General features: G+C 42.6%; 1 protein-coding gene across 1 annotated transcript in view; it reads left to right on the top strand.

Annotated features, from left to right (window-relative positions):
* Nucleotides 1-9,224, top strand: part of WDR3 (WD repeat domain 3) — a 30,127-nt gene extending 20,903 nt beyond the window's left edge. The window contains exons 16-27 of the mRNA XM_081112721.1: nt 166-222; nt 1,263-1,363; nt 1,577-1,688; nt 1,786-1,920; nt 2,199-2,249; nt 2,731-2,796; nt 3,273-3,365; nt 4,071-4,118; nt 4,736-4,779; nt 5,839-5,967; nt 7,196-7,289; nt 7,745-9,224. Coding sequence (XP_080968847.1) covers nt 166-222; nt 1,263-1,363; nt 1,577-1,688; nt 1,786-1,920; nt 2,199-2,249; nt 2,731-2,796; nt 3,273-3,365; nt 4,071-4,118; nt 4,736-4,779; nt 5,839-5,967; nt 7,196-7,289; nt 7,745-7,900 — 1,086 coding nt within the window. The 3' untranslated portion in view covers nt 7,901-9,224. The remainder of the gene's footprint in view (nt 1-165; nt 223-1,262; nt 1,364-1,576; nt 1,689-1,785; nt 1,921-2,198; nt 2,250-2,730; nt 2,797-3,272; nt 3,366-4,070; nt 4,119-4,735; nt 4,780-5,838; nt 5,968-7,195; nt 7,290-7,744) is intronic.
* Nucleotides 9,225-13,558: the final 4,334 nt, after the last annotated feature.

Here is a 13,558-nt window from a genome sequence, read left to right on the forward strand (position 1 = left end):
GACGGGTGCGGCTGCCAGCAGGGGTTTGCTTTTGAGAATAAACACACAAAGTGACCCAGACAGTGTTAGCATTGGATTTTGAAGTTATATTTTAGATTAACGTAATAAATTATGCCTGTATTTTATAGACAAACATGAATTATTTATATTCTTTTTTATGTTTAGTTTTTTCTCTCACTGTATGGACACAAACTGCCTGTTATATGCATGGACATCTCTTATGTAAGTAAAATTTAAATAGTATCTCAGTAACAAGTTTTTTTTCTAAAGCATTTTCTTAGTTCTTGGCTTGATAGGTCATTTTAGAATATTTATTTTTTCATTATGTTGTATATCTCCCCCCGACCCAAAAGCAAAATAATATATATTATAATCATTATATATATATATGTGTGTGTGTGTGTATATATCTATATATCTATATATCTATATATATATATATATATATGATACTTAATGTTTTCAGAACATTCTCACAAATTCTCATAACTAGCTCCCTGTTGTGGATTCCTCAAATAATATTTTGTGTAAAATACTATAATTGATAGAGCACCCTAACATATGAAAGACTTTAAAAAGGCACCCCCTTTGCTTTGAAAGCAGGTAAGGAAGATGGGCCTTAGCTTTCTTATGTGGATATCCAGGTATTTTCCACTCTGTAAACTTAGTCTCTTGACCAAAATCCTATCTGCAGTGTCTAGTCGTGATTAGGGGTGGCGATATATACTTAAAAACAACATCCAGTCGGTATGAAAGGCGTGGGCCTGTGCTTGAGTGATCAGCGAGTTAACAGAACAAGTTGATGCTGAAAAAGATTTCCGATTTTCTTAACAGCCATTTGAACTAGGCATTGAAATAGGAAGAGGAGAGAGAAATGTGATAAGGAACATGGGACAAAAGGCGAGGTCCCAACATTCTAGTAGATTCTTCTCTCGTTCTTTCCTTCTCTCTTCGCCCAAATTCTGTAGCAGATTAGAGGTTCTTTTTCCTACCTACTTAACAGGTCAGTAGACAATCTCCATCAAGGCACAACACGGCCCTGTAGCTGTGCAGAAACATTGAAGCTTTTGCTTGAAAAGCTTTTAAGTAGGTTTGCGGATAAAGGCAAAGTAGGTGCTCTTGGTAGAGAAATGGGGGTGCTTTCTTGGCATTGATTTTCATGTTTTGGGGAGAATGGGTTAAGTGTTCTGGTAGCTTGTCTTTCTCTACTTTTCAGAGTCGGATAATCAAGTGAAGCGATGTGTTTCCTCTCTTCCTCGTAGGACGGAGCACTGATAGCAACCGGGTCTGCCGACAGGAATGTGAAAATCTGGGGTTTGGACTTCGGGGACTGCCACAAGTCTCTCTTTGCTCACGACGACAGGTGGGCGCAGTCTTTTCAGAGACTCCCTTTCAGTCACCTGTACCATCTCCCTTGAGCATGTGTCTATGTTTAGTGTCTCAGATCGTCATACATTTAAAATTCTACAGTATAAGTAAGACACTCTAGAACTAGCTATTCAGAAGCTATTGATGTATGTAAGACTCTTACTAATGTGGACTTGGATGACATTTGAATACTCTTCTCGCCTTTCAGTGTGATGTACCTACAGTTTGTCCCCAAGTCTCACCTCTTCTTCACCGCCGGCAAAGACCGGAAGATCAAGCAGTGGGACGCGGACAACTTTGAGCACATACAGACTCTGGAGGTAACCCGCCTGCGTGCTGGCTCCCCTAATGTGAGCAGGTAGCCGTCTGTGAGTAACACTCTGACTGCCGGTTGGGGTTTGTCTTTCCTCTCTGCAGGGGCACCACCAGGAGATATGGTGCTTGGCTGTAAGCCCCAACGGAGACTATGTCGTGTCATCGTCCCATGACAAATCTCTGAGACTTTGGGAGAGAACCAGGGAGCCTCTTATTCTTGAGGAGGAGAGGGAAATGGTAAGGACTTGGGCCTGGTTACAAATGTGCTGGTGGGTGTCTGACACACTATCCCAAGTTCTCTGTCTGGTTTAGGCACCCCTCAGGCAGTGCAAGTCCAAGGACGCCTGAGATGGGGCATGTTCCCACGACAACTGCCACCGTTCAGCAGCCGGGCAGAGGCGAGGCCACAGGGATTAGACTTTAAAGCAGCAGCTCTTTGCTGTCTCCTTCTCATTTCACTTTGCATAGAGACCATGTTTCTTCCTTCAGAGTAATTTCTGTCTCTCTCTTGGCAGCAAAGGGAAGCAGAATATGAGGAGAGTGTGGCCAAAGAAGACCAGCCAGCAGTAAGTAAACTTGGGATCCTGGGATTGTGCCTGTAATTATCTTATTGGAATTTAGCCTAATTTCAAGAATTTCTGAGGGAGTTACAACTGGGGCAGATGCCGAGGTCATCACCAGCTGAGGTGAGACAGATCATGCGTAGTCCTTTCAGTCAACTGTATTCTGGCTTTTTTTTTTTTTTTTTTTTAGGAGACTTCAGGGAATTATTTCACTAGAACAAAATTTAAAATCGGGAAAAATTGAGAAGCTGGATGTTATTTTAAAACATTTGTAGAGAAAAATATTCTTATGATAATACATGTAAAATACTCAACATGGTGTCTGGCCCTTTCTCAGTCCTCAGTGAGTGTAGCTGATGACCAGTGTTGTTATTCTGAAACCGTAGTGCCTGTTCTTTTAGGGATAGTAGGTTAACTTACTGGCTCATTGGCTCTTCAATGCTTGTCAACAGTATTATTCAAGGACCTCTTTGTTTTCTGGCAGGTTCCAGGGGAGACTCAAGGAGAAAATTACTTTACTGGGAAGAAAACTATTGAAACAGTCAAAGCAGTAAGTTGATATAGAACGTAGTACCTCATTTTTTCATAGGATCTGGACTCTTTAGTAAAAGTCTTTATCAACCAAATAGTCTTTTGTGGCAAAAAAAAAAAAAAAAGATTGATTAAATTTATAGGGAGATCAAAACCCATTTTCCTTCTTTGTAAGAAGGACAGGGGTTGCTGCACCTGTTTGCCTTCTAGAAAGGAAAGCTTGGTCTCCTGAAAGTAGCACCTTCAGTAGACCTGTTCCTGGGGCTGCCCTACCCAGGTGCCCACCTCCATTCTTACCGGAAGCCAGGACACTTAGTCCCTCCCTAGAAATAAGAACCAAGGATGCCTTTGCATGCAGTTTGCCATCTGTTGGCACATCTTTATTAAACTGGGTCAAGCGCTTTGGTGATTTTCCCATCGGGCCCTCCGGGCGCAGTGTTCTGGGATGAAGGAGTGTGTCGCGGTGACTTCTGTCCTTTGTCCCCGTCTGTGTAGGCTGAGCGGATCATGGAGGCCGTTGAACTATACCGAGAAGAAACTGCAAAAATGAAAGAACACAAAGCCATCTGTAAAGCTGCAGGGAAAGAGGTAAGATAGCCCATGACGGTACGCTCTGGGAGACATTTATAGATAGAGAATGCCTGAGAGGAAAACCATTGTTCAGGACATGAGAGAAACGTAGTAGAATTCGTTCTCATTCAAACATTAGAAAGAGCGAATTGAGGAAGTGGGGGGTGGGGGAAGCTTGGTCTTAATAAATGGGAAGGAGAGCAAAGTGAGATTATTGTATTGAGTAGACACTCACACTCCTACTTTGGTTCGGAGGCAGGGTAACCATGTCAGATTTCTGGTGAAACCTGTTGCCCAAACTCAGTATCGAAACTGAAAGGCCTGATGGTTCTTTACACTCACTCTTTCTGTTTGGGGGTCGGTCTTGTCTCTTTTTAAAATGTAAAATACTACTGCCGAAACCGGTTTGGCTCAGTGGATGGAGCGTCGGCCTGCGGACTGAAAGGTCCCAGGTTCGATTCCGGTCAGGGGCATGTACCTGGGTTGCAGGCATATCCCCAGTGGGAGATGTGCAGGAGGCAGCTGATCGATATTTCTCTCTCATCGATGTTTCTAACTCTCTATCTCTCTCTCCCTTCCTCTCTGTAAAAAATCAATAAAATATATTTAAAAAAAAAATAAATAAAATAAAATAAAATGTAAAATACTAGTACCTCCCTGTCTGTGACAAGCACTTTCAAAGTCTCATTTTTTTAATGACTGGATTTAATAATTTCTTCACAGGTTCCTCTCCCCACCAACCCCATCCTGATGGCTTACGGCAATATCTCCGTGAGTACGTCTAAGTTTCCTCTTGGTCAGTCAGAGGTGAGGGAGGAGGTAGTACTTTGTCATTACAAATCCCTCCTGAAGGGTGGTGTCCTCTATTACTGTGAATTTGTAAAGGACCAATTTAGTGTAACTTCCAGGTCATCCTTTTTGGTTGGGCTGGCCTGGCATTCTTCAGTTTTCTAGTGCTTATCCATGTTTCGTGTCCAAAGCCCTCTGAAGATTCTGTTCATCTAAATGAACTTTGAAATGAAAGGTGTGGGAAGAGAAGTTAGCATCAATCAGATACAGGAGAGAGGGAGAGTCATGTGCAGTGCAACTACCAACAGTCTCCAGTTCCTTAGAATGTGACTTGCATGTCTCATTCCTCCCAACAGTCCTGTGAGTCAGGGCATCTTCCTTTTACAGACAGGAACCTGGCCTGACGTAGAGCTACAGGTGACGTAGTTGGTAAGTGGCAGAGCTGGATCGTGAGCCCAGAGCTCACTAACACTGGGTCCATGCACATCTTGCCACTTCAGTACACTGTCTTGTGAGAGAGGATCCTGGATTTTAGGAAATTAGAGATTCAGTAGAAACCAGGCAAGACTGTCACTAATGCCTTTGTCCTTCCTTTGTAGCCTTCAGCTTACGTGTTGGAGATTTTTAAAGGAATCAAGTCAAGGTGCGTCTCACTGCACAGTTATTATCACTGGTCAGCTAACATTTATTGAGTGTGTATCTAAACATGAGATAAGGAGAAATTATAATTGATCCAGCATCCTTATAGGGTTAACTGTGTCAAAATTTTGAGGGAAAATAATTTATTATAATGTTCTTTTTGAAGTAGAGGTAAGAGGCTCTACTTTTAAGGAGAAATGAAGGGTAGTATTACTTTATATTGTAGGTAATGAAATTATCCATATCAAGCATGTCAAACAGGCCGCATGCTTCGTTTATTTGGCCTGTGTTAGCCTTTGAGTTTGACATGCTTGATCTCTGTAATTCAGTCATAGCAGCAGCTAACATTCTTTGTAGTGTGCTGCTTTGGCTTATTTCCTGTGCACGGACACAGTTAGAACCATCTTGCGTACAGTTTTGTGTCTTTTGTTGTATATTTTGTCTCTTAAAAGTAGCAAACAGGATCCTTCACTAGAGACATGTAACGGGAGCTTAGATTCATGGAGGTGCAGTGCGTTCCTAGGTGGGAAGAGTCTGTGTTTTAAAGGTTTTTTCTTTAACTTACAGTTTTGTGATTCCATTTGAAATCCTCTTGGAATTGCTGAAATGATGCTAGAATTAGTTCAAGAAAAGTAAAACAAATGAAACCAGAGCAACAAGGGGGAGCTATTCCCCTAGATTTAAAAACGTACAAACAAAAACCTGTTAATTGGCAACATTTAAATAGTACAGGGTTGTTGTCAGAATCAATTGATCATCAAAACAGACTCAGAAGGCCTCAGACAGACTATTATAAGGACTCAATAAAGATGGAATAGTCAACAATAGGCTTTGGAGAAATTGGTTTCTAGAAGAATAAAAAGTTAGAGTCTCCTGCTGTGCCATGGACCAAAATGCATCCAATAGATTAAAGTATTAAATATAAAAAACAAAACATTGAAAAGAGAACCAACTAGAATATTGCATTTCACTCTAAATGGGTAAGGTCTGTTCAGTAAAAGCAGTAGGAAAAACAGCCGAGGAAGCTTTAAGATGGCTGCGCTGACTGACGCTTTCTCCTCAGTGAGCTGGAAGAGTCCCTGCTGGTGCTGCCTTTCTCCTACGTCCCGGACATCCTGAGACTCTTCAATGAGTTCATCCAGCTGGGCTCTGACGTGGAACTTCTGTGTAGGTGCCTCTTCTTCCTCCTCAGGTAACTCCTTTTCCAGGATAGACCCTGTCTTCTCAGCACAGCTGCTCCAGTGGAACCTTCACTGAAGCTGTCACCACTTTGGGATGAAGAAACCGATATTTCGGTTTCAGGGACTGTCACAGAACTTCAGTGCGGCCTGGCGTGAATTACTCCTTGCCCTTGAGAATAGTCAGAATCAGTTTTGCCCTTAAAACAAGTACTATGAGGTTAACAGTGCTCAGGAATGCTTTGTCAGGCGCCAGGCTCCAGGCTGCAGTCCAACAGCCTGGGTCTAAGCAGTTTGCCTCATTTGTAAGTTTAAGTTATGGTTTTGCCTTGTCCTCCTAACAGCCTTTTCAGGAATAGTGGATTATTTTCCAGGTCTGTAGAGGTACAGATGCAACAGGAGGGCACATATAAAAGAAACTAAATCGGAAAATATGTTCATTAGATTATATTCTCAAATATGAAGAATTCTTATTCATATGTAATTGAGAGGACTATTTACAAAGGCTTAAGAATGTATTACTCTATCTCCCACTCTCTGCCCCTCTGTTTCAAGCTGATAGAACAGAGAACATGAAGAGACAAATTGGACATTCCTTAAAATGCTGTTAGGAGGGCAAAAACTGGTCAGCCAATACCAAGTAGTTCAAAGAAACAGGTATGTTTAGTGAAGTTGGTGAATTGGCCTGTTTTCATGATTCTTAGCCCTCCATCCTTTTTCTATTTGGATGTTAGTGAAAGAACAATATATTTACATTGTTCTGTTGCCATATTTAGAATTTGGGGCAAATTGTAAGGACTTAACAGTATTACTAATAATTTCTTGTTGCTGTGGCATATGAGCTGTAGAATCAGGATTACTCTTCCTAAAAGAAACACCCTGAATGCCAGCATATCCGAGGGTTGTAGGTGGGTACCAGTTACCTCACAGTAGAGATGGCAGGTCCCAGGCGAGGGTGAGTGGGGGTGACGGAGCCTGTGCTCATCAAGGTGTCTGGGTCCTCCAGGTCTGCGTTTGAACCTGTGCTAGGGTCTGGCACAGTGTCTTTAAACTGTTATCAGATAGAACTGAATAGTGGGGAAGAAAGTCCTTTCCCCTTTTTACTAGAAACGTCTCTGTTCCCATGATGCCGTAACAAGTGTTTTTGCTTTGCTATTGTGTCTGTTTGCTATTTGTGGAAGGGGCAAGTAGAGCCAGCCCACTACCTCTCTTCAAAATATGGCTGTTTTCTTTTTCTATTAGGATTCACTTTGGGCAGATCACTAGCAACCAAATGCTTGTGCCAGTGATCGAAAAGTTAAAGGAAACAACTATTTCAAAAGTCAGCCAAGTCCGGGTAAGTGTGTTGGAGAGCTACAGCAGTGAGGGGGAGACCCTAGTGCAGGGGTCCTCAAACTTTTTAAACAGGGGGCCAGTTCACTGTCCCTCAGACCATTGGAGGGCCGGACTATAGTTTAAAAAAAACTATGAACAAATTCCTATGCACACTGCACATACCTTATTTTGAAGTAAAAAAACAAAACGGGAACAAATACAATATTTGCATGTGGCCCGCGGGCCGTAGATTGAGGACCCCTGCCCTAGTGTGTGACTTAGAAGGAACCCAGGGCGCTGTGCCCGTCTTGGGGGGTATTGGCCAGACGTGACCTGTATTTGAGGTTAGCTTGGCGGTGGAGCTGGTGGGAATAGGAACACAGGGCCTGAGGCTTACTGGCCCCTGACTCACAGAAGCTGGTTCTAAGGTACTGAGCTCACGTGAGACAAGTTTCACCTTTCTGTCTTCTACCTCAGGATGTTATCGGCTTCAACCTGGCGGGTCTTAACTATCTCAAGAGGGAGTGCGAGGCAAAAAGTGAAGTTATGTTTTTCGCTGATGCAACCAGCCACTTGGAAGAGAAGAAGAGGAAGAGGAAAAAGAGGGAGAAGCTGATTTTAACACTGACCTAGAACTGAAATGTGGTGCTTTTTCTACTTTTAAAAAGGACTTCGGAACTAAGCAGCATTAGAGGCCAAGTCAGCTTACAAGGAGCCAAGTAAGAGCTTACCGTGCTGCCGAGGATCCCAGGATGTGGCCCTGCTTTGCCTGTGGGCTCCACTGCTTGGATTTGACCGATGAGTCGTTTAAAATCTTTTCTGTGCCTCGAAGGTTGGGCCTTTCAGGAGTTGGTCCCCTTATAATCTAGCAGAAGGCAAAGAAATTTTTTAACGAGGTGTGTGTTTCCCTAGAGTTAACATTTCAAGAGTATCTCATTTCTGCCCTGGCAGATTTGTGACCCTGCATTCTCCGGCTGAGACAGGTGCACAGTTGAATGTCCTCTGCCCACAAATGCAGGGTCATGGAGAGCTGAAAGGACCATGGAAATGACCTAGAGCGGCCTCCTTAAACTAACTCTTACAGATTATTTCTGTATATAGAAATACCCTACTTGCGAACTACTTATCCTTCTCTTAATAAATTAGTTGTTTCTAACTAAAGTGCAGTCGAGCTGAGACTCCTGGCTGGCTTCTGGGTGATTAGGGCCCTGTATGTATAATGTGTGTCTACATGGCAGGGATTTGGGACTGTTTGAGGAAAAGAAATTGACAAATGGCCTTTCATCAGAGCTTTGACCTGGCTGAACTCTAGAGTCACAGAAGTAGATTTTACACTTCTTTTTGGGGGAATGGGGATTTCTCATTGCCCTTATTACTGACTGTTGGACTTAAACAGATGCCTTATGGAGCCTGCTTAGGCAGGTGACTACAGGAAGATCACGACTGCTGCCAGCGGGTGCTGACGTGACGGGAGGCTGGGATGGGTGTGAGTCATCTTATCTGTTCAACTTTGCATTTTTATTCCAATTTTATCTCTTCGAGAAACACGCTGTCATTTACTTGGCACTGTCCTTGCTGTACTCTAATGTACATGTCTAAATAAGTTGTGTCATTTACTTGTTTCATCTTTTAAAAAAAAAAATCAGAGGTTATATTTATATTTATCTTCCCAGGGCTGGAAAGCATGGGAATTGCCCAGTTTTCTAACTTTCTACTAAAGGGATATGTCTAAGTAGAAAGTTCATAACTACTTACAAATACATTGTGTGTATGTATATGTATAGTGTGTAAGAGCTGCATACTTATTTTTATATCAGAATGTTTTATGATGTAATACTAAATTATAGGCAGAGGCCTTCCCCTGGATTTGAAGAGGTTTCCATTTATATGTATTTTGGGGGGATAAAAAAATAATGAAATTTATAAAAATAGCGCCATAAAGTTGCTTTGATAATTTAAGATCATTTGCATTTATATGTTTGTACTGATTATCTTCGATCGGCTGCCTCCTGTGCACACCTGATGGGATTGAACCCAAAACCTGAATATGTGCCCTGACCAGGAATCGAACCAGGGACCTTTTGGTGCATCTGTCAACACTAAGTCAGCTGAGCCACACAAGCCAGGGCCATATAAAATTTAGAATCAGCTTATAAATACCAAATACCTGCTGGAATTTTGGATTGTATTAGATCTTTTGACCAGTTTGGGAAGAATTGACATCTAAACCATATTGAGTCTTCCAACCCACAAGAAGTTTTATCTATTTAGTTCTTTAATTTTCTCAAAATAGTGTTCTGTGATTTTCAGTGTACTGATCTTACACCTGTTTTTTTCTGATAAGAATGCAGTATCAGAATTGGTCAAAGGAAGATATATAAATGACCAAAAGCCCATGAAAAGATGCTTGCCTCAGTCCTCAGGAAAACAAGTGAATACTGCAGTGAGTTCCCATCTCATCCATTACCATGGCTAAGGTAACCTGAAATTTCCACATGTGCTGAGGATGTACAGCAACTAGAGGTCTCCTCTTATGGTATGAACAATGGTACAAGCACTTGGAAAAGCTGAATCAAACATACCAATCACGAATAGCCCTTCCACTCCCAAGTATTTATACTATATGCTCACACAACAATCTGTAATTGAATATCCATTAATAGCTTTATTCATAACAGCCAAAACCTGGGAACTACTCAGATGTCTATTAAAAGGTGAATATACACCGAGTGGCCAGATTATTATGACCATCCCATCAGTACTTTATTGACACTTCCAAAATATTGAATATTGAAAACTTACTAAGCAAATACTCTCAAGGTTTTATTATTTGCATAACTAATTCACTTCATTGTATTGATGGGGTGGTTGTAGTAATCTGGCCACTCAGTGTATATACAGGCACAACACACCCATACAAAGCAATACTACTCCGCAATAAGAAGGCATGAACTGTCGATGTAGTGGATGGATGTACTAATATGCATGCAGTAAGATGGATGGATTTTGAAATCATGCTATCGAAGAGTCCTCTAACTACAGCCCCTAGTAGAAAGGTAACATACCGAGGACACTATACTTCTGTGACGAAGACCAGCTTTGTCAGTGAGGACATAAGAAACGCCCTGGCAGGTTCCTGGCCCCTGTCCGGGTGTGTGCAGGAGGCAACCAATGGATGTGTCTCTCTCCCCCTCCTGTCTCCCACTCCCTAAAAATCAGTGGAAAAATACCCTCAGGTGAGGGTTGAAAAAAATAAAATAAAAAACCATGCTACGTGAGGGAATGCAGACACGAAAGAATGCAATTAAAAATGCAAACCCATCTAGAACGAGCGTGCTGACTCCCTCCAACACTCTAGGAGCTAAACGGGCGCTTTGAGGACCCTGAGGAAATGGGGTTCGGGTTGCGGGGAAACAGGGTGGCAGACATAGAGTAGGTTGGGCTGCGATGTTCTGTGGGAATCAGGAGAGGGTGTGGTTGGAGTGAGGGTCATGGGGTAAAAGAAAAGGTGGGTGTGAATAATTATCCTGGTCCCATCAGTGTTGAGCCACCGTTTGCCCTGCCCCCGCCCCCCATCAGCTCGAGTCCCAGGAAAAGCAGAGGAACCCTGCCATCCTGCGGGAGGATATACCGGACGCTCTCCTGTCTCTGAGCCACAGTTAGCTGCTGTTTTGGGGCATCCAGGGGAAGCTGGGCAGAAAAGCTGCACACCCTCATTTCAAGGGTGAAACTCAGACATGCACTCATAACTGGTTTTCAGATCTAGGGAATCTGGTTCTTTGCTGTTTCCTTTGAAACGCCCGGGTTTCGTGCTGGGCCAAGGTGGTCTGTGGTGAGCAGGCCCTGCCCCCAGGGCCGGTGTGCGCCTGGCTCCGTGTCTCTTTCAGGTTTCACTCGTGACCTTCTACCTGCAGGGACATGGAACCGTCCCAGCTCTGGGCGCCTTTCCCTTTCCCGGGTCAGCTGGGTGCTTATTTCAAGTGAACCTCAGACCATCACAGTGGCCCCGTGACCTGCTACAAAAGTCAGCCCGCTCAAGAGCTTTGCTGGCCTTCTGTGAGGGACACAGGAAAGCAAATTCACATCTTGGGGTGCAAGGCTCCTTTGTCTCATTTGCCTTTGCTTTGTATCTGTGTACCCCCTTCCCCATGGTGATGGGGGAGCTCATGGAACCCCCACCTTCACTCCTATTGGCCTGAGCTCTGGTCAGAGTAGAAACTTTTTTTTTTTTACACGAAGGCACAGTAGAAAGCCCCAGGCTTTATACAAGGAGGGCACAAGCAGGGAGAGGAGTAAATGCAAAACTGCCAAGTAGCACAAGCAGTGAATGTTTCCTGGTGGTTCTACAAATGCCAAACTAGCACTTTTATATTTGTAAAGTGCTTTATGCTTTTTAGTGATTATTGACAGCTGTGGTCTGACCTATAGTGCTCTCCAGCTCAGCTGCTAGCCCAGTGGTTCTCAACCTTGGCTGCACATTAGAATCACCTGGGAATCTTTTTTAAAATCCTGATTTCTGGGCCTCATCCTCCGGAAATTCTGTTTCTTTGTTATGGGGTGGAGCCACAACATCAGTAACAAAGAAACAGAATTTCCGGAGGATGAGGCCCAGAAATCAGGATTTTAAAAAGATTCCCAGGTGATTCTAATGTGCAGCCAAGGTTGAGAACCACTGTGCTAGGAAGACAGACTGTTATGATTTACATAATGAAAGGAGGACACTGAACATGCGTATGCGTGACGGGACACCGAAGGCTAGTCTGGAAGGGCCACAGATGTCCTCACTGACAAAGCTGGTCTTTGTCGCATCAGTTGGGTGCCCTCGGCACGTTACATGTCCTGGGGGGCTGTGGTTAGATGACTCTGGTGTAGATTTCAGTTCCCTGGGCTGAGCCCCTCCCCTGGGTTAGCCTCTAGAAGTCAGAGTGGTGGGAAGCAGCCTTGTTTTCTCACTAGTGATGGGTACCCGTACTTTTCACGGAAACATCTTCACATGAAGGAGATAAAGCAACCACAAGGTTGTTTTTACAATTCAGCAAATTTTCTGGACATGCCAGTCATTTATACTTGATCAGTTGTATTCTAGCAAAGAACACACAACCGAAAATCTGAGACTCCATGAAAGGATTCCTGAAAGGGACGTTCATCACATGACAGGTCTACCTCAAGAAACAAGAAAAGTCTCAAATAAACAATCTAACCCTACAACTAAAAGAACCAGCAAAAGAACAAGCCACGAGTAAGGAGGAGGAAGGAAATTAGAGCAAAAATAAATGGCAGAAATAAATGACACATTATTTGCAGATGACATGATACTGTACATAGAAAACCCTAAAGACTCCATCAAAAAAATATTAGAATTAACAAATGAATTTAGCAATGTAGCAGGATACAAAATTAACACCCAGAAATCTGGCTTTTTTATACACCAATAATGAACTTACAGAAAGAGAAGTTAAAAAAGCAATCCCATTTACCATTGCAACAAACAAAATTAAGATTCCTAGGAATAAACAACTAAGGAGGTAAAAGACCTGTACTCAGAAAAGTACAGGACATTGAAAAAAGAGAGGCGGACATAAACAAATGGAAGAACATACTGTGTTCATGGATTGGAAGAATCAACATCATTAAAATGTCCATACTACCCAAAACAATCTATAGATTCAATGCAATCACCATTAAAATACCAACAGAATATTTCACAGACCTAGAACAAACTCCAAAAATTCACATGGAATAAAAAAAGACCCCGAATAGCTGCAGCAATCCTGAGAAAGAACAACAAAGTTGGAGAGATCTCAATACCAGATATCAAGCTATACTACAAAAACACGGTTCTCAAAACTGCCTGGTACTGGCACAAGAACAGACATATAGACCAATGGAACAGAACAGAGAACCCAGAAATTGACCCAAGCCAGTATGCTCAATTAATATTTGACAGTCTCTAGACCAGGGGTGGGCAAACTTTTTGACTCGAGGGCCACAATGGGTTCTTAAACTGGACTGGAGGGCCGGAACAAAAGCATGGATGGAGTGTTTGTGTGAACTAATATAAATTCAAAGTAAACATCATTACATAAAAGGGTACGGTCTTTTTTTTCAATAGTTTTATTCATTTCAAATGGGCCGGATCCGGCCCGCGGGCTGTAGTTTGCCCACGGCTGCTCTAGACAGTCTCTTCAATAAATGGTGTTGGGAAAATTGGACAGATACATGCAAAAAAAAAAAAAAATTAAACTAGATCACCAACTTACACCATACACAAAAATAAATTCAAAATGTATA

This window comes from Myotis nattereri (assembly GCF_964212035.1).
Source record: "Myotis nattereri genome assembly, chromosome: 18".
NCBI classification, from domain to species: Eukaryota; Metazoa; Chordata; class Mammalia; order Chiroptera; family Vespertilionidae; genus Myotis; species Myotis nattereri.